We start from the raw sequence: 21,232 nt of genomic DNA, 5'->3' as shown, positions 1-21,232 counted from the left end.
AAATAGCACAGGCAAAAGAGACAGGGTGCTTCTAGACTGTTGCCATTTGTGCAATTGTGTTGTTCTTGCACAACAAACTCATCTGCACACACCCCTGCCCCATCACCAGACATTTCGCAATTAGGAAAGTAATGGGAAGAGATACTGAAAAGTGTGGGTCAACAACTGCTTGATGCAGTATCATCTAACCTCCCCACAAACACATCAGAATGAATGCTCAGTAAATGGAAAACCTCATCTAATCTCCTTGCAAATAAATCAGAGTGAACACTTAATAAACAGGTTACCAGGAAGCAGCCACAGACACAAACTGTGCAGACATCAAAATCATGAATTCCAATATGATGACCTACCCGCCACTTTGACTTCATGGGGTCCACAGGCTCTGCAGGGCAAGATCTGGAATTCTTCGGCTTGATACATGGAATAATCTGTACTGGCCACAACTATCTTATCTCCAGCCTTCCATGACTGCACATTATCAGCCAATCTCAAGATGGTGCTGTTTACATTGGTGTCAACCATGACTGTAAGCTTGGGTCTCACTGGAAAGCCAATACAGGACACAAACACAAAATAAATAAATGGGAAGGGGGGTTGGAGAGACAGAATATTTAAAATACTTCACAAATTGTTCACTTAATCTTAAAGGACATGTTTCACACCAACGAAAGTAAGTGGTTGACTGGCCCAAGGAAATACAAGACAACTCCTCCAACCATGCTGTCAGGTTCTTTTTTAATGTGCAAAACTCAAGAAGTGAAACAAAATAGGCTCCATTCATTATTTACTGGCAAGTGTGTTTTTCCACTAACCCCTTCACTAAATTTAAACGCAGCTCTTTGTGGGCCTATGGCACCACACCCTCTCAGACCCAGCATTTACGGTTGCTCAGAGGTGTCATTTAAAGATGCTGCAGTAGCTGTCTTCAGCATGATACAATGGTTTCCTCATGCTAATCAAAACAGCCATCTTTTTTTGCCCTTTGAAAAATGAAGGTCAAAAGAACTGCATGGAATCACCGCCTTGGTTAAAATGAACGTCTGCAAAATAAAATGACTGCTTTCTGAAATAATTGTCGCTTCTCCAGTATTGATGCCATTCACCACAATAATTAATCCTCCCACTTATATTTGATGGAGGGGAGAGATATTGAGCACCTTGTGAAACACTTCAGTGGAGTTTCAGCTGGGTGTTGGTGATGCCAATGTGCCACTCTTGGAATTGTTGAGCATGTATAATGAAAAGAAATGGTTGGGTGAGACCAAAAGCCTGTCTTGACTAGCATTCTATGTAGGCCACACTACTGTGATTTCCCGTATCCTTTTAGAGACCTTTAAGATTACAGTCGTACCTTGGTTTTAGAACGCCTTGGTACTTGTACGTTTTGGCTCCTGAACGCTGCAAACTCGGAAGTAAGTGTTCTTGTTTGCGAACGTTTTTCGGAAGCTGAACGTCCGACGTGGCTTCCATGGCTTCCAATTGAGTGCAGAAAGCTCCTGCAGCCAATTGGAAGCTGTGCCTTGGTTTTCAAACAGTTTCAAGAGTCAAATGGACTCCCGGAACGGATTAAGTTTGAGAACCAATGTATGACTGTACTAGATGTTTTGTGATTGACTGCTGGGAGATGTGTGTCAGGATAAGTTTTTTTAAAAAATATTTATATTTTATTAAAGTGATTTCAGTAAAAAGAAATAAAGTGATAGAGAAAAGAAAGAAGGAAAAGTGAAAGGGAGAAAAACAACAAGAGCAAAGATACATATGAAAGCGAGAATATGGAGGGGGGAAAGCAATATACGATATTCCCATACTTTCTTATATAAATTGGTACAGTGTTATTGTCCTAGTGCTTATGTAAATGTTAATAGCCTACAACATTTTGTATAAACTTATTCCAAATGTCAATGTATTTATCCATACAGAGTCTGCACCTGTAAGCAGCCCGTTCATGAATTATGAGTGTTGTCATATCGTCAGTCCATTGATTGAAAGGTATCATACTTTCATTTTTCCAATGCCTCAATATCAATCTCTTGGCCACAGTGTGTCAGTATAAGTTGGTGCATGAGGACTAGAATCTTGGTTAGGAGAATGGGAAGCTAGTAAGCAGAAATGGAAAGTGTTTGGATGAGAAAGACACTACAGAATTAAAAGGTGTTTCAGACTCATGGAAAGCCTCCATTACCGAGGTATTTATAGTTCTGAGGTAAAATGCTACTTCCTTTACAATAAGTAGGTCAGTAGAAGCAACTTTTGCCCAAGCTTTTAAAATTAGTCACATACCAGGCTTGCCACATAAGAAGCGCACTCTATAGTTACGGCAGCCTCCGGGAGTCTGTCCTCGGCCACGGCAGAAAAACCTATAATCACGGCCACTTTTGTAGTGAACCTCAGTTGTCAGGTTCACTCCATCGAGTGTGACTGCCTGGAAGGGGAATGGAAATGCAAGATGAGTAGTAATTGAGCATGAAAAATAAAAGTTGTGTGCTCAACACCACCTGTGCAATGAGGGGGGGGGGACAGATGTTTTGCTTTCACATGAAACTGTACACCAAAACCAGGAACCTGCAGGATCAGGCCAAAGACCCATCTAGTCCCATCTAGTCCCTCTTTCACAGTAGCCAACCCACAAACAGGATCCAAATTCAAAAGCACTCCCTGCACCTCTGATTTCCAGTAACTGGTACTCAAGAGGCATATGGTCTCCAACAGTGGAAGCAGAACAAAGGAGGAGATGTTGACTCAAACTACAAGCTGCTGCATAACAATGTTTTTTTAAAGAAATTGTTTGTGCCACAGAGAAAGGTATCAAGGCTCTTTCTTATTTTGGCAGCTTACCTCCACTAGCAATTGTTTTATTTCATGCCGCTGCTTGTTTACAAGGTATTCGGTCTGTGAAAGAGGTCGCTTTTTCCAGAACAACATCTTAACCAGACTGGGAAAATAGCATAACAGCCAGAGAATCCTGGGAAGTATTGTTTGTTACGGGTGCCGAGAGTTGCTGGGAGACTCTATTCCCCTCGCAGACCCACAATTCTCACGGTGCTTTAAAAATTCAGTTCCTGAAGCTTTGTGAGGGGGCAACAGAGTCTCCTAACAGCTCTCAGCACCCTCGTCAAACTACACTTCCCAGGATTCTTTGGGGGAAGCCTTGACTACAGTGATAGGATACTGCGTTAAATGTATATTGAGGCTGTGGCTTCAGTCCTTGAATGAGAAACAGGTCCTAGCTCCCAGCTGGCTTTCAAAGTGCCTCTCTGGCAAGCATCTCTATCACACCCATCTATATAGAGTAGTTAAAAAACAAGAAGCCACCCAAAAGCCATGTGGTCTAATAAACCGTTTTGATTTTACAGCTTTAAACTCAATATAAAATGGTCGAAATGGTTGGCTGACAACTGGAAGGGGGAAGAGGGATGTAATAGCAGGGAGAGGTCAGTCCCCTAGGCTGTCCTACCTGGATGTTAATGGGGTGATCACAAACTTCGGGGTGAGCAGCCCGAAAATCTGAAAGTCGCTCTCCATCTTTGGATTTTGCTTTTTCAGGCTTGTCAAACCATTCTGTCCATTCCACATCTGGGGCAGGATTGGAAGGGGGGCAGGGAGAGAAGGAAAAGCAGTCAACATGAAGGAAGGTCATTTTGGACAGAACAACCTTAACCAATGCGACAAAAATGTGTTCCACTGATGTTGGTGCCAAGCACCGTTAGCAAGTCTCTTCCACAACTGCCCACTCCCTGGCTCTGGTTGTGGGTCTGTCAGCTGCTATTTGGGGATGCTGTGAAGTGCGTCAAGCTGTGTGTGTGTAGGGGGAAGATAGTGCTATTCTTAAAAGTTGCATGGATTCACAACGCAAACACAGTATAAGCTTAATAGCTGACCCAGTTGCGCTAAGGTTAAGTAACTTTAAGTCAACGGCATTCCAATACTGCACTAAAAGTGCTCTACAGAAACCTGGAACAAGTGAAATGATGCAGCAATAGGGGCCAACAGCTGCCTATGCTACTGCAAACTCTTAAAACAGTCACATTTTTAATCTGACACAAGCCATATACACACCATGCAATCGATGCCACTTTAAACAGTCAATGCTTCCTCTAAAGAGTTATGGGAACTGTAGTTTGCTAAGGGTGCTGAGGAGCTGTTGGGAGACCCCTATTGCCCTCCCAGAGCTCCAATTCTCAGAGTGGTTTAACGATCAATTCCTCTTCAAAGGGAACACTGGAGAATTATAGCTCAGTGAGGGAAATAGGGGTCTGATAACAATTCTCAATGCCCTTAGCAAACTACAGCTCCCAGAATACTTCAGGGAAAACCAGGAGTGTTTAAAGTGGGATTACAGCACTTTAGATGTATGATGTGAATGTGGCCATAGTTATTCAGAGGCCATTTTGCTGCCCTGCTGCAATGAAAGCCTAGAGGAGAGAGAGAGAGAGAATGAACTGATGAATGGGGAAAGAGGGAGAGGACTGACCACCCACTTTTTACATTAGCTCCACCCATTTTTATTTTTATTTACATTGGTCCCACCTACTGCCACCCAGGGGAATGTGGCCATCATGCCCGAAAAGGTGACCTACCCCTGGCTCTGAAGGAATGATTTATGCAACAATGGAGAGGATTCCAAACTGCTGCCTGCACAGGCTGATCATATAACCATACAGCTATATAGCACATTCAATCCACATGACCTCCCTCAAAGAATCCTGGGAATTGCAGTTTGTTGAGCATGCTGGGTGCTGTAGCTTGTAGGACTCTTTGGGGGAAGCTATGTAGGGACATGGGTGGCACTGTGGGTTAAACCACAGAGCCTAGGACTTGCCGATCAGAAGGTCAGCGGTTCGAATCCCCGCAACGGGGTGAGCTCCTGTTGCTCGGTCCCAGCTCCTGCCAACCTAGCAGTTCGAAAGCACGTCAAAGTGCAAGTAGATAAATAGGTACCGCTCCGGCTGGAAGGTTTCCGTGCGCTGCTCTGGTTCGCCAGAAGCGGCTTAATCATGCTGGCCACATGACCTGGAAGCTGTACACCAGCTCCCTCGGCCAATAAAGCAAGATGAGTGCCGCAACCCCAGAGTCGGCCACGACTGCACCTAATAGTCAGGGGTCCCTTTACCTTTTTATGTACTTTAAAAGTGTGTTGAATGTGCCCTAAATGTGCATTGTGGATCTCCCCACACTTCAGGCTAGTGAAAAATAGTGATGGTGGCAGGGGTGGGGGTGAGGCCTCACCTTGAACCCACTCACTGGTTGAAGACACATTGAAATGCTCTCCATTGTCTGCTTGGAAGAGTTTGAAGACCTTGGCAATGGCTGAGCCTCGGTGTCCTGCAAAAGGCAAAGTACAAGAAGTTACTAGCAGCCCCAGCCCTTCTGGATGAGTACGGAGAAGCTGTCGACACTTCAACATTCCTTCTCCTCTTGGATTTAGGACTGGTTTGGTAAGTACCTGCAACATTTCAAACACAAGTGCTAGATCTTGGCCTCATTCCTCCCATCCATTATGGGGTGTTTGCTCCCCTGCTGAAAGGGAGAGTCTGCAAAATCAGCACAAATAATCAGGGTGGAGAATTAGAGATTCTCTCCCCCACCCACCCACTCATCATATTCTAGCTCCAGAATAAGTCCCCCTTGACTTCCTTCTGCAAGAACGTCTTAACAATACAGCAGTAAGGGCACATGGAAAGTTCCATTCCAATTCATCTTTCTTAGATAACACATTCATTTAGCTTTTGCAAGAAATCCAGGCGTCTTTGCCTCAAGAGGTCCTGGAGGGAAAACTGCATTTTCCAACCACTCGAAATGCGGCCTCTAGAAACATCTAAAAGGATGAGCAGTTTTCCACTACTAGTTTCTTGCAGGTTCTGGGAGAGAAACAATTTGACAGGTTGGTTTTTGTTTTGTTTGTTTGTTAAAGGGAACCAGGAAGGAGGAAGAACTTTGGGAAACACCTTTGTGTCTGCATTCATGTGTGCTGTCTGCGTTTGGGAAACAGCTCTTCCTTCATTGCCCTCCTTGCACGCCTGCCTGTCCTCCCATCCACGGCTTGTATATTTTGTACTCCCACACCTGTTACGAAGGCAAGTCATGGTGCACTCTACCTGCAAGGAAATGGGCTCCGTAAAACCTGGAACTTCCTACTAGCTATGAAGTTGGGAGTGCAAAAGGGAGGACAACATCTGGGTTCAGGTGCGCCACAAAAACAAGGTTTGTTTAGCTGAACTGCGGTTTCGCTTTATGTCTGAACCCAAACCTGCCCACAAGCTGTGGTTTATTTAGGGCCGACAAACTAAAACCACAGTTTGAGTCTGGTCTGCAAACTGGAGCTGTAGCCACATCTGAATTTACAGGCTTTCCAGTGAAAGGGCCCCTGTTCTGCCTCAAGAGCTATTGCACTATGAGCAACAGAAGTAAACTGATGAAGCTTAGTCCTGAGGAGATAGGATCCGAAAGCAGGCAAGCAGCTCTGAACCTTGAGTTGCCTGCTCTGTTGTCTGGAAGCTCAAACAATTGACTTGTCCACACCTCTGCTTGTCCCTGCACAGCTCTGAGCAGCTTTTTGTTCATCCTCCCCTTTCCCCTGGAAAACCCACTCTTTAGCACTGAATCAGAGCAAACGTTGATCCGTGGAAAATCCGATTGACATTTGCTCTGATTCAGTGGTAAAGATCTTTTTTCCCCCCAGGGGAAAGTGGCAGCCTGGATCAACCCCATGGTGTGGGTTCTTAATTATGATTTGCACAAACCATGGTTTCAGATTATATTTGCCCAGGTCAATGCATGTACTGTGGAAGCCATTCTGGTCAGAATGACTAATTTGTGGGAACCTCTCATAGACTTTTCGTGTGAAAAAGAAAATGAAATAATGACATTTGCAATTGAGGACTGAAGATACTGTTTGTTTCTAGAAAGTGGCTTTGTTGTGTGTAATATTGGAGTGGATGAAGTGAATACTGTTTATATGTAGTGGACAAAGAATCGGAAGTTCCTTACCTTATGTTTTTATTGTATTTATATCAAAGTCTTAATTTGGACGAAAAGGAAGAAAAAAAATATTTCACATCAAGTTTTGTATTATTCTCTATAAACCCTAATAAAATTTATTCCAAAAAAAGAGAGACTAATTTCAACCTCCAGTTTCAAGGAGCTATTTACTTTTAATTACCTTGGTACTCTATGTGGTCTTCAACAGAAGAGGAAGGGCTCCCCTTTACTGTAATAAAGCTCCAAGGATGCCTAGAAAATCAAAAGAAAAAACGTATTTCATATTTATTTATGTACAGCATAAAGAAGTGTGCGGTCTATTAGAATACTTCATTTCGAAGCTGCCCAGCCAACCTGATTTATGAAATCTGTCAAGTTATATAATGCCCTTTTCTACCTCGTTTTTTCCAACTAAGAAGAAAAGATACTGACAAGGAATCCTTTTCCTTCTTCAGATGCCCCTTATTTCCTTCAGCTCGTAACATAGTTCCTGCTTTTAACTGAGAATCCAACCTTGCAAATGCCAGACGAAGATAAACCTGGGCAGTCTGAAAACGACGAAACATTCAAACTTGGGAGGGGAAGCTTGTTAAAAGCTCACTGATGATCCTCCAGAGAAAGTTGTTTGAGGGTCAGACCCATAAAGAACTCATTATGTGACAGAGTTCTGCAGAAATGAATGTCTAAGAAACGGAAAATAGTTGGCCTCCACTCTATGACCTTTAAAAGAATCTAGATTTGGCAAAAGATGCGACGAAATACAAAAAGGGTATTAGCGGGAATGCTCAATGCATCACATTTTATTGATTAGCTGGCAATCTGCTGTTGTTTTAAAGGGCCTCAGATGAATCTATGCTTGCCAGTTCTCTTGAAATGCTGGAGATTTAGGAATTAGAAATTAATTGTTATTGTCATAATTTGGCTATTATTGGAAAACTAATAAACACACACACACACACACACACACACACACACATATATATATATATATATATATATATATATATATATGATTTAGGAATTAGGTTTACATGTTCTAATCAACTCCAGGTGAGCAATACGTGCTTTTTCATGGCTGCTGGCATTCTTGGGCACAGCTTTGGAGACCGCTAAGAACATTAGCAGAAGAGTACGGATTGCATAGAACAGGCACAAACAAGGACTGGATAATCTTGGCAGTCCGTGCTTGGGAATGGGCTATAAGCAGATCACTTGATCAACCAGTTTCACTCTTTTTTATATATATAGAAAAGCCACGTTGCAAATGTGCAAAGTCTTGAAGTCTATAGGTCGTCTAGGATACTTTCAGGGTCCCAGAAGACATATTGGACAAACATTCACTTGTGAACTAGAGTTTGTACACTGGAGACTTCTCTGTGTTGGAACGAACATCCTCCTCCTTAGTCTCAGCTTCCCCCCTTGCAGAACTCAGCAGGAAGGACAACACTAGAATCAGTTGTCTCCACCTGTCGTTGGCTCTGGCGCCACCTACTGTTGGCCTCCCTGCTTTCCACCCTACTGGCTCCAATGGGCCCCAGCCATCACTGTCTCTAAGCTTCGCTCCTTGCAACCCTGTGCAGCAAACCCAATGGAAGCTGCAAAGATGAAGTTCTTGAGACAGATCTGCCAGGGGGCCAGGTGCAACTACTGGAAATGTTTGCTTCATACCACATGGCAAAGGCATTTGGAAAGCTATGATCTCCCTCCAAATGAGCGGGGTGGGCTGGTGGGAGAAAGGGCATGTCAATTGCTTAAAATGCCAGGAGATTTTTTTAAAAAATTGTTGTTTTTTTGTTCTCTGTTGGAACCTGAACACATCAAATGAGATCCATTTGATTAAATCAGAATGGAGAGAGAGAGAAAAACAAACACACACACACACACAAAAGAAGGCAGGCAAAAATATGGCCCATATAGTTAATACAGGGCACGGTCTCTTGCAGTGCAAGTCTATGCATGTTTACTTGGAAGTAAGCCCTATGGTGCACAGTATTGCTAACTCGCAGGTAAGTTTGCAGCCCTACTTGCCAAGAGCAGCAGGCATGCCTGAGAGGAAGAACCACCTGAGATGTCCAGGCCTGTGGGTATCAAGAAGGTTTCTTAGCTGATGTGGCTAGACTTCCTGCAGCTCGGTCTTTTTTGGAGAAGAGCAGCCGGGTGGGGCACAGGGGGTGAATCGGTGCCGGCCTGATACAGTCAGACCCCTGATCTATCTAGCTCAGTATTGCATATGGGCACCTCCAGGCTATTAGTATTCGGTGGAAGCCATCCAAGTGCATACTTTAAGGTAAAGGGTAAAGGGACCCCTGACCATTAGGTCCAGTCATGGCCGACTCTGGGGTTGCGACGCTCATCTTGCTTTATTGGCCGAGGTCATGTGGCCAGCATGACTGAGCCGCTTCTGGCGAACCAGAGCAGTGCACAGAAACACTGTTTACCTTCCCACCGGAGTGGTACCTATTTATCTACTTGCACTTTGACGTGCTTTTGAACTGCTAGGTGGGCAGGAGCAGGGACCGAGCAACGGGAGCTCACCCCGTCGCGGGGATTCAAACCGCCAACCTTCTGATTGGCAAGTCCTAGGCTCTGTGGTTTAACCCAGAGCGCCACCCGCGTCCCACTTGGAAATTTAGGTATATGCAAATAAAGCAGAATAAAGTGCGGTGTCACGCTAGCGCAGCAAATCCAGAAAAGAAACTGACTTTTTGCAGTTGCAAAAGTGACAAAGAAATGCATTGCAAAAACGTGGGATGAGCAAATGATTCATGGTTAGGAGAAGAATGCGGCAAAGAAATCAGGATGAATGATCAGTAAAGAGTGGATATAGGCTGGATCCAAACACATCAAAGAAGTGATTCAGTTCAATGCGTTGTAAACTCATACAGGGAGATCCGGTAGGGAAAGATGGGACTCCACAGCACCGTCTGGTGTCACAGTGTTATATCGCATATACAACACATATAAAACACTTTTTCTTTACCAATCTAGCTGAGTCCATAGTCTAACCTCCATGTCAGCTTTGTGCAAGCAAATCAGGTTGAAGACTCAACAAACAGGTCATCTGGAAAATCCCTACTTTGACCTGTCAGCAGCGCTCCAAGCTTTCAGAGGAACCCAGAAATGCCAAGCCATTTAACCTGAAAATGTTTGCATGCAAAATAAGTGCTCTGGTACTATGGCTTTTCCACCAAGTTGGGCAATAAGTTCTCAAGTCTCATACTGAAACATGCTCAGCTGAGCTACTGAATCTCTTTCAAACTATCTAATTAACTTCTGAACACTCCAAGTGGCAAGAAGAGGGGAAAATCACTATGTGAGATGTTTTTGCTATTGGGGGTGGGGGGTGGGGACGCAGAATTATTTTAGGTACAGGCAGGATACAATGGGGCCTCTGTGTTGGTAATGTTGGCAGGCCAGACTCCTACCTAAAACCAAGGTGGAGGAAATGCTTGCTGCCCAGTCTGGTCATTGCTTTCCTGGCTGAATCATCCAAATTTTTGGATCCTTCATCATTGACCGCAACTGCCAGGATCATGCCGTTGTGAACTGCATTCAAATACCGGACAAGTCTGATGCTTTCACCTTTGAGTTTGTAGGTGTCAAACCTAAAGAAACAGGCAGAAGCACATTAAAAGCAGTTTGCCACCATAGATCCATCTATAGATATAGCTGGAAACAAGTAATAAGACAAAATGAAAGGTTGAAGACCACAAACTAAGCTGTCCTGCCACGCTTAGCTCACCTTATCTTACTCAGTCTACCTGAGAAGCCATTCTTGTGTTCCTATACCAATAGCTTGGGAACTTTCACCACTATAACTAAGCCAAGTTTTACTGCCTGTGCGACCTACACTTAATGCTGGGTGGAAAAGCACATGAATTTGACCTCTGGAGAGTTTGTAAGTAAACCATTTTTAGCTTACTAAACATGTGATATTTTCCTATGCAGGAAAAAGAGGGTAATTCTGGACTTCACTAGGGCATATTTTAAAGGTCTAATACTTCCATGCTTTACTTTGCTTCATATTTTGTGACTTTAAATCTCTGCTGGGGTTCACTCACCAAAGGGGGGAAAAGTAAAGGACCCCTGCGACAGTCCAGTCGCAGATGACTCTGGGGTTGTGGCACTCATCTCGCTTTACAGGCCAAGGGAGCCGGCGTTTGTCCTCAGACAGTTTTTCCAGATCATGTGGCCAGCATGACTCAGCCGCTTCTGGCGGAACGGAACACCAAAACCAGAGCAGCGCACGGAAACGCCATTTACCTTCCCGCCGGAGCGGTACCTATTTATCTACTTGCACTTTTTTGGGCGTGCTTTCAAACTGCTAGGTTGGCAGGAGCTGGGACCGAGCAATGGGAGCTCACCCTGTCACGGGGATTTGAACCGCTGACCTTCTGATCAGCAAGCCCAAGAGGCTCAGTGGTTTAGACCACAGTGCCACCCACGTCCCACCACCAAAGAGTACTTTGGTGGTATTTTTTCCTTACCACCAATGCATTCATTTCCAATCAGTGCATACCCTGCAACTTCCTGCTGAAATCCTGTAACTATTTACACCACAAACGTTCTAGTTTCTTTTTTTGTCCAGCTCTTGTTATGCTGTAGCACAAGAGTGCCCCTTTGGACAGCAATAATGCAACAACCCCATGGAAGCATCACAGAACAACTAATGAAGCGGAATTATGTGTGTATGAGCCAGTATAAATCCACCACCCAGGCCCTATTACTACATCAGTGACACGTTGTGGAACATACCCTCAAAAAGCCCCTCTTAGTTTGGAGGGGCCCAATGCTTTACAGGGCTTGCCAATGTGTCTCACAAGCAGAATCATTAATGCAGTACACAAAAGCTCATTAGCAATACACAGGGCTTGTCCACACAGTCTAAAAATGTGACTTGTAGGTTGCTCATTCCTTCGTTTTGGAGCTATGAACCACCTGATGTTTCTACTGTCCAGGTAGAAGCACAATATCACGGCTCTGAAGTCAGCAGCCTAAGCAAGCAGCAGTACATTAAAGCAATCATTCCTCCAGGAAAAGTCTTCATTCCCCAAGAGGGGCGGCATGCTTGGCTGACTCACGGCTGACCTCCAGAAGATGAGTGAATTCCTGAGAGAAGGAGCCACGGCAGAATAGGGCCTTATCAGCCCATCTGGGTATACATCTGTTTCATGTACGTGCAGTAAAGTATCCAATAAATCAACACAGAGAATTCCTAGAGAGTCCCATTACTAGCATTCTCCTTAGATGCTGCTAGTGTGGCAATTGGAAAAAGAAGCGTGTGGGAGGGGGATCGCCCCATTTTTTGAGCACGCATATATTAAGGACCTATGTCAGCTAAAGCTGTACTCTATACAGGTACAGATCCCAGTGGGTTCAGCTACAAAGAGCACAAAGAAAAGATAAAGTAGCACTTGGTAAAATTCGTCTATGCTGATTAAAATATTCACATTTAACGTGGGGTGGAGAGAAATTCAAGTTGGTTCACATTCAAATGCCCAAATTGCACTTTATGAAACAGTATGTTTTGTGATATATAATTATAGAATCATAAGAGTTTGAAGGGACCCTGTGTAGACTAAATCACAGCCATCCTTCAAAATTCACACTTCTCTGAATTTTGCAATCCAGTTCTCTGGCCAAGCATTGTGTATGGAAATGCACACACTAGAGTAAAGGGTGTATCAAAGTGCATCTATTTGTGAAAATAACATAATAACAGAAATATATTGTGTTAGGGGAAATCGTTTGTAAAAACTGCGTAAACAAATGTGTATGTTCGGGGGGACATACACACAATTAAAATTCTGGTGGGTTTCATGAGGACTTAAAAAAAAATCAGATTGATGTGGAAATGTGGAGAATTGCACTTAAGACTGTAAGAAAGAGAAACTGAGTAGAATTGGAATTAAGAGATTGACTCACCGATCAGAATGGACAACTGTCCCTGTGTTCGGGTCAATGACATGGACAATAACACCACGATGTCCCCAGCTTCGTTCAAAGTAGTAGCCTCCTTCTTGCATGCCACCTGGGTTCAGGGTCTTGTTTAGGAAAGTCCATGATAGTTTCTTCTCACCATGGACCTCAAGAGTCCCACCATCGATCACCCCAATATACTTCTTTCCAAAGTAACTGTCTGGTTGGCTGCCATCATCAGCACTACGGGGTAAAGAAAAACTAGATCATTTGAGTACATAAATACAAATGTGAAGGTCTACAGAATTTATAACCATCTAGCTAGATCTTGGTAGTACTCATATTTTGCTTAGATCTTCTGAAAAGCGACATGCTTTAAGTATTGGTTCCTTGAAGGAAATAAGACATCACAGGTGAATGTGGAATTGTAAGGGCCGTCTCTGAACATTTTGCTGCCTGTGGCAGATCAGCACATTGAGCCTTCCTCCTAGCTGGAGCGCATTGTACACAAGGTGGGCCAAGTTATTTTGGCACCAGAGGCAGAAAACCCCATAAGCGCCTCTCCTAGACAGTAACAGAATAATGATAATACTAAATTAAATAACTAAGCATTTGCTGCTGTTCCTTGGCTACTCTGAATTAGTATTTGTTTGCATCTGAAACGGTGTCCAAAAATCACACCATCATGATAATATGCATTGTTTGAAATGTACAGGTGGCATCCAATAAAGTCCTGAAATTAATAGGTAAAGGTAAAGGGACCCCTGACCATTGACCATTAGGTCCAGTCATGACCGACTCTGGGGTTGCGGTGCTCATCTCATTTTACTGGCCAAGGGAGCTGGCGTTTGTCCGCAGACAGCTTCAGGGTCATGTGGCCAGTATGACTAAGCCGCTTCTGGTGAACCAGAGCAGCACACGGAAATGCCATTTACCTTCCTGCCGGAGCAGTACCTATTTATCTACTTGCACTTTGATGTGCTTTCGAACTGCTAGGTTGGCAGGAGCAGGGACCGAACAACGGGAGCTCACCCCGTCGTGGGGATTCGAACCACCGACCTCCTGATCGGCAAATCCTAGGCTCTGTGGTTTAACCCATAGCGCCACCTGCGTCCCGACTGAAATTAATAGACCCAAGTTATAGACCCAAGTTAATTAGGCCTAGTCATTCAAGTGGGTCTACTCTTAGTATGACTGCTAGTAGATGCAACCTTATGCTTTTATCATTGTCCTGGATGTGGTTTAATTTTTACGATAACCCACAGATAATCCTTCCTGTGCTTTCTGTACTTGGGATAAATGGTCTGTGGTTCACAATGTGTTTATAAACCTGTTAGATTTTGGGTGTGGTCTTTGTCCTGCTACGATACTCCCAGATACCTCTCGGGAGATTAGCGCCTCAGAGCCATTGTCTTTATGCCAACACCACCATAGCAACTCTCCTGCCAAGAGCTCATGAGGGAGCTTGGACCAGTGTGTGTGTGTGTGTGTGTGTGTGTGTGTGTGTGTTTAAGGGGCCTAGGAAGCCTAATCTTCAAAATTATGGGATGAAGTCTGTCTAATTACATACCGCCCATACAAGATGATTGTCAGGTTGCTCCGGAAAGGACAGCTCTCACTCCCGACATGAAGCTCTCCATCATTTTCGATCAAAATATGTCGAGTGCGCAAAACAATAGGGCTTGTGTTGTCTTTAATCACTAGCTTTCCTGAAGGGGGGGAAAAGAGTTTTGCTTTGATGGTGTGGTAAGATTTAAATCAACCAGAATTCAGAGTATCCTTTTATTTACTACCTGAGTTTGGGTTTCCTAATTTTGCCACTTTTAATAAGGCACAGCGTAAACATGTCTCTATTGCTTTAACTGTGAAAAACCCCATATTGGGTCCTTTCTGATTTTTTAATTTTTTAAAAAATCTGCTGTATAGGTACATTGGAAGCTGACTTATATTGAGTCAGACAAAGATTTCCACGGACAAAGGAAGGATCTGTGTATCTCAAACTTTCAGTACAGGCTAGAAAACACGTTTCACGTGTGAATGTGGCATTGTCAGGGCTGCCCCAACCATTTTGCTGCCTGAGGTGGATTAACACCTTTCCCCCCTGTGAATACATCTATGCAATCTGCTTTCAAGCCTCGATATTTGCACCTTGGGAACATCAGGGCTGTTTTCTTCTTCAGCCCATGGCTTATAGCAGGCATAGGCAAACTCCAGCCCTCCAGATGTTTGGGACTACAATTCCCATCCTCCCTAACCACTGGTCCTGTTTGCTAGGGATGATGGGAATTGTAGTCCCAAACATCTGGAGGGCCGGAGTTTGCCTATGCCTTTCTTATAGCCCTGATTCAGTGTCTGTTTTGCACTAAGAAAACCTGAATTCTGACACCAACAAATATTAAATTATATAGATATGTTATTTTGCTTCCGATAGTCACAGGGAGGAGAAATCTACCATCACATCATAGGAAGTCTTACTCAGCACCTCCCACTCGCCAAACCAACCTCTTGCAATTTCAGGAGGCAAATAGCCTCACACTTTGCCATAAAGACAAGGAACTTGTTTAAAAATAAATAAATCCTCTGAAAGCTGAGCATTTCAAAGTGCTCAATTCTGCTTTAAGCTGTTGGCACAGAATAGGAATACCCCTGGCCTTGCTTCTTAATGTTGGCCCTGCTCAACAAAGGCAAAGAAGCATTGGTCAGTCTCAAGGACAGAATAAGAGTCTATTTCAACATTGCGAGTAAGACCTTTGAATCAGAGTTTGAAAGGCAGCATGCCAGAGTGCGTCCAGGGCAGTACTAATCCTCTCCAAGTCCTCCTCCATGCAAATCGACTGATGCAATGTGAGCCATGTTGTTCGACAAGCAGAGAAGCACTTGCGAAGCAAAAAGCTCACGTGGATAGCGTTGGTTGATGCTACCAGCCACGGCTGACAGCACCAGGGTGCCTTTTTATAGCAGTTTGTGCCTCTGCCCCATCTTGTAATTACATGCACAGTGCATAATTAGCAGGGCGCCGAAAAAGGAAGTCACCAAGCAGCAGTGATCAAACATGTTGGGTCGCCTTTGCAATTTCCCCAGCCAGAAAAGCAAAACAAGTTCAGATGCACACAACATAGCCGATCAAATCTTATGCACCGCAACATCCCAAAGCTGGGTTTCTCCTGGATACGCTGCCTATTAAGTGGATTTATTTTCATGCCTGTGTGTGTAGAGGTGAAACATTCAATCCTGAGTGTGTGTAAGCTGCTTTGAAAATTTATTTTATTTTTTTGCATAGGCTTCCCTCCAAGGCCACAGCCAATTTACCCAACTATTAACTTTGTTTTTGTCAAGCTAAGCTTACCTCCATTTGTGATGTTGATGGAATGGACTGTGGCAGAAGATGATAAGAGGAGCTTCCGGCCTTCGCTGATGTTCACCTGGTTATCTTCGTCATGCCCAGGGTTCCAGAGTTCCAGCTCTGGATCCAGGTCAGGACAGGATGAGGCCGCTCCTGCAGGGACAAGCAAAGGAAACGGTGACCGACATGAATTTGTCTGTCACTAGGCCAATGGGTAAAATGACACCACATTTGGCAGGCAAAAGGCCTGGTTCATCACTGTATTATTGTTCTTTCACCCCACATTTCCTCCAAGGAGCTCAAGGTGCCATATGTGGCTCAACCCTCATACCTAGGACCCTTGTACCTACGGGACCACCTCTCCTGGAATGCCCTGCGGAGCACCTTAAGGTCCATAAATAACAACACTTTGGAAGTCCTGAGCCCCAAAGAGGTTAGATTGGCCTCAACCAGGGCCAGGGCCTTTTCAGCTCTGGCCCCGGCCTAGTGGAATGCCCTACCGCAGGAGATCAGGGCCCTGCCGGATTTGACATCTTTCCGCAGGGCCTGCAAGACGGAGCTGTTCTGCCTGGCCTTTGGGCTGGACTCAACCTAACCCCCCTCTCATTTATTTTTTTGATGGAACCCCTTATATGGGATTTGTATATAAATTTTCCCTCTGCTCTTTTTGCTGGCCCATGTAGGACCAGCATGGATTGTTGGCCCCGGTGAATATTTGACGTTTTCTCCCCTTATGGCTTTGATCTATAGGCTACCACTAAAATGAGGCTCCATTTTAAGCTGTATTCTAACTTATATTTTAATCAACTGTTGTTGTTTTATAAATGTTTTTACTGTATTTATATTCAGTGTTAGCCGCCCTGAGCCCGGTCTTGGCCGGGGAGGGCGGGGTATAAATAAAAAATTATTATTATTATTTATTATTACCCCATCTTCATTTTATCCTAACAACAGCCCAGCCCATTAGGTTAGAATGAGAGACGGTAACTGGCCAGAGGTCACCCAGTGAGCTTCGTGGCTGATTGGGGATTTGAACCCTAAACCACTCAGGGCCTAGTCCAACACTCTTTTTTTTTGAATTTTTTTTTATTATTTTCACATAACAAATTATTTCAACCATTATATTTCCCCCCATTTCCCCCTCCCCCTCCCGCATGCCTCCTCCACCCTACAACTTCCCTCAGCTCCTCTCTCTGATTTATCATCACATATTGTTCTCTGCATATTAAAAAAATGTAAAAATCTCTAAATTATCCATCTATTATGTTAACAAATAAATTTGTGTATGTTTATTCAAAACCTGCCAAGGAGTCCAATTCATTTTGTTGTTTCTTTAAGTACTTTGTAAAAGGTTCCCATTCTTCTTTAAAGTCACAGTTGTCCTTGTCACATAGTTTATGTGTCAATCTTGCCAGTTCCACATAGTCCATCAATTTTTCTTGCCACTGTTCTCTAGTCCAACACTCTAACCACATACCATTCAACATTTTTACAGCTGAACATCGACACCACTTTGTGTAATATTTTATAACCCTATTCTCCACCACCCCACTTCTGCCACCTCTTTCTCTTTGGGGAAGGACCATTGCTCCATGGTAGAACACCTGCTGTGCATGCAGAAAGACCCAAGTCCAGTCCTCAGCATCTCCAGGTAGGGCAGGGAGAAGGAAGCCTGTAGGCCAGTGTTCTTCAACCTGGGGTCCCCCATCATCCATAGCCAGCTTAGCGCAATGGTGAAGGATGATGGGAGTTGTAGTCCACTTCTGTGAACCCCAGGTGGAAGAACATTAGTCCGTCTAACTCAGTACTGTCTATACCAATGACAAAGCAGCCTCACAGGCTACACATGTACACACACAGAAACCCTGAAGTTTATTCTTTGTCTGCTATGCACCCTAAACTTTACAATTTAACCTCTTTCCTATTGGCTTCTGAAGCAGACGTTTTATTAAGTGGGCTGTAATCGTTCTCTTTAAATAAAAACCAAGAATGCTTAAGCATATTTAATCTCGCAGTGGAACTGGCTGTACTTAAAGAAGCAAGCAGTAAAACCTACCAATATATAAATATACTTGCAACGTACTTGGAAGAACTAACACATGAAAATAGAACAATGAACATAATACTAAGGAACAAGCAGTTATGGATCTGTTTCAACTGCCAAGCCTTTTTCAAATATTTCCCAATTAGTCCCAAGTCCTTGGGAAAGTGTTCTCAAAGCAATTTTCTTTGGAGAATAGGTCCAAAAAATTCTAATTGTTCATCAGGAGCTGGTAAGAATTATTTTAGCTGATCAGTAAGTAAGCTGAACAGGGGGGATTTATTTGGGCACACTTCCCAAGGAATATTTCTTTGAAAACCTTTCTCAATGACTTAGAACTAATTGGGAAATATTTGGAAAAGACTTAATAGTCAAAATGATCCATAACTGGGCGTTCTATAGAATTAATCTTCACTGCGTGGCAAGGTCCCAAACCCTCCCAGGAAGTGGAATAAAGACACATGAAACAGTATTTTGGTTAATGGACAAAAAAGGCCACAACTTTGTTGGTTACATAATGTGAGTGGTATTGGCTTAGGCATTGGAAACCACACGGCTATATCTGACTCCTGCCCGTCTGCAGGAGTCTTGGAAGGGTTAACCACCAGAAGGGGGAGCCCTGCTGATGTACATCAACTAGGAACTCCCCCAGGGTCACCGCTAGGGGTCGTGCCATGGCCCTAGCCCCCCGTCTGGGGCTTCGGACAGGGACCACACCCCTCAGATTCCTTTAACGGAATACCCTTGAAATAGGAGGGGTAAATGATGGCTACTACCTCCCCTCACCTTCAACCTAATACTGCAATGCCTAACTGCCAAACCTTACAAAGTTGTGACGAATTGCGAAAAACCAAATGGCTGATGCCAATTTGCCAAGCGGAAAAAATTCCTACCAGGCCCCTGTTAAAAAACAGGCGACTAACCAAAGTCCATAGCAAGGTCAGGAGATAAAGAGCCTAACCTAAGGGGGGGGGGAAGAACTGTCCAAGCAGGGAGAAAAGGAACTTGCCCTTGGCCGTGGGCAGCTTAAATAGCCCGCACCATGCCCCTGGACCGTCTGGATTGGACAGCCCTGGGTTGACACAGCTTAGGACCAACCAATGGTGCAGGGGCTATCCCACCCCATCTGCGTGGGGAGGGCTTGCTCCCAGCCCACCACTTCATCTCCCCGGGGACGGGAAATGGTTTTGTCCTATTTTTATGAGTATGGTCTTTGAAGTACAAGTACAGTGGTACCTCAGGTTACAGACGCTTCAAGTTACAGACGCTTCAGATTACAGACACCACTAACTCAGAAATTGTACCTCGGGTTAAGAACTTTGCTTCAGGATGAGAACAGAAATCGTGCTCCGGTGGCGCAGCGGCAGCAGGAGGCCCCATTAGCTAAAGTGGTGCTTCAGGTTAAGAACAGTTTCAGGTTAAGTACGGACCTCCGGAACGAATTAAGTTCTTAACCTGAGGTACCACCAGCGGCGTAGCGTGAGTTGTCAGCACCCGGGGCAAGGCAAGTAATTTGCGCCCCCTAACCCGGGGCAAGGCAAGTAATTTGCGCCCCCCCAACCCCTAACCTGCCGATCTGAGTCGAATTGCTGCTGGCGCTGCCGCCCAAACCACGCCGCTTGCCCGGAGGAGGAGGGGGGCAGAGAGGCGAGGAAAATGCAACATGGCCCAGCAGCTGCAGCAGCAGCAGCGGAGGCGGGGCTGTGAGGAGGGGCTGCCTGGCACGTCCTCCGCGGCCCTGACGCGCGGGGCTGAGAGCCGCTGCCTGCCGGACGCCTTCAGCCCAGGCGCGCGCACAGATCGTCGGTTCCACGAGACATGGGGCTCTGCTACAGCCTGCGCCCGAGGCTCTTCGGCGACTCCGGAGGCAGCGAGCGCGCCCCCCCAGATGTTGCGCCCGGTGCGGCCGGCCCCCCTGGCACCCCCCACGCTACGCCACTGGGTACCACTGTACTGTATAAGGACCCTCAATGCATGTCATACTCCACTTAAAGAAGATCCAGTGCAACTCAACACACGTTCAGTCTACAATTCTCTGTACACTTTGCTGGGAGTCATCTCCGCTGAGCACAGTGGGAATTACTTCCAAGTAAACATGCATAGGACTGCATTGTTCTGATAATGTTTACTATTTGGATTGGCAGTGAGCTGGGGTTGTGAGCCAGTGCACAAACTGAATTAGAGATCAACACCCAACATGCTCAGAGTAGACTTACTGGAATCAATGGATTTCCACAGTGACTTAATCAATCCCTTTTCCCAGGGAGCTCTGGGAATTGTTGCTCTGGGAGGGGAATGGGGTCTCCCGGCAACGCTCAGCACCCTTAACAAACTACAGTTCCCAGAATTCTTTGGGGGGGGAAGCCATGACTGTTTAAAGTGGTATCGGGGTGCTTTAACTGTATGGTCCAGATGTGTCCTTTAAAATTAACCTGACAACCAACCCCAAATCCTCCCTGCCAAGTCTCTCTGAAAGAAGGATCACATTTCATTCTTTTGCCCTGTAAATACTTTCCACTGCAACTATTCAGGAAATTCTCTGACTGACAAGAGTCATACTGCTGTGTGTGTTTTTCTTTTCTTTTCTTGTGCCATTGGAAAGATAAATTGAGAATTCTAAACAAACTCTCTCCATCTGCATTGAGTTTCCTGTCACATTCCAAAAAAACAAACAAGTCCAGGGCTGAAAGAGACCCTGGCAAGGGATCAGTCAATCTGCTAGCCTGTGGTTTCTCGACTGAATCCACCTTCGCTCTTCTCTAGCCTCAAGTGACCAGCTCTAAAGGACAGAGTTCATACATTCTTATGAGTTCCATAGAACAGGTATGGACACGGGATCTCTTTGTAGATCTTTGAGTGATTTAAAATAAATCCGGAAACGTTTCTAACTTCCAGTAATTTAAAAATAGTAAGTAAATAGCAGAACAAAACCCAAACCGACTTTCATT

General features: G+C 44.7%; 1 protein-coding gene across 5 annotated transcripts in view; it reads right to left on the bottom strand.

Moving 5' to 3' along the window:
* Nucleotides 1–21,232, bottom strand: part of CEMIP (cell migration inducing hyaluronidase 1) — a 168,297-nt gene that overhangs the window by 48,427 nt on the left and 98,638 nt on the right. For all 5 annotated transcript variants that reach the window (XM_080980270.1, XM_080980271.1, XM_080980272.1 and 2 more), the window contains exons 3-11: nucleotides 16,247–16,396; nucleotides 14,471–14,609; nucleotides 12,907–13,143; nucleotides 10,407–10,586; nucleotides 7,163–7,233; nucleotides 5,230–5,325; nucleotides 3,458–3,576; nucleotides 2,284–2,425; nucleotides 354–545 (exon numbers count right to left, since the gene is read on the bottom strand). In XM_080980270.1, the coding sequence (XP_080836396.1) occupies nucleotides 354–545; nucleotides 2,284–2,425; nucleotides 3,458–3,576; nucleotides 5,230–5,325; nucleotides 7,163–7,233; nucleotides 10,407–10,586; nucleotides 12,907–13,143; nucleotides 14,471–14,609; nucleotides 16,247–16,396 (1,326 nt within the window). The remainder of the gene's footprint in view (nucleotides 1–353; nucleotides 546–2,283; nucleotides 2,426–3,457; nucleotides 3,577–5,229; nucleotides 5,326–7,162; nucleotides 7,234–10,406; nucleotides 10,587–12,906; nucleotides 13,144–14,470; nucleotides 14,610–16,246; nucleotides 16,397–21,232) is intronic.

Source organism: Podarcis pityusensis, assembly GCF_964106645.2.
Source record: "Podarcis pityusensis genome assembly, chromosome: 14".
NCBI classification, from domain to species: domain Eukaryota; kingdom Metazoa; phylum Chordata; class Lepidosauria; order Squamata; family Lacertidae; genus Podarcis; species Podarcis pityusensis.
The sequence above is the reverse complement of the archived record's forward strand: the minus strand, read 5'-3'. Positions and strand labels throughout refer to the sequence as shown.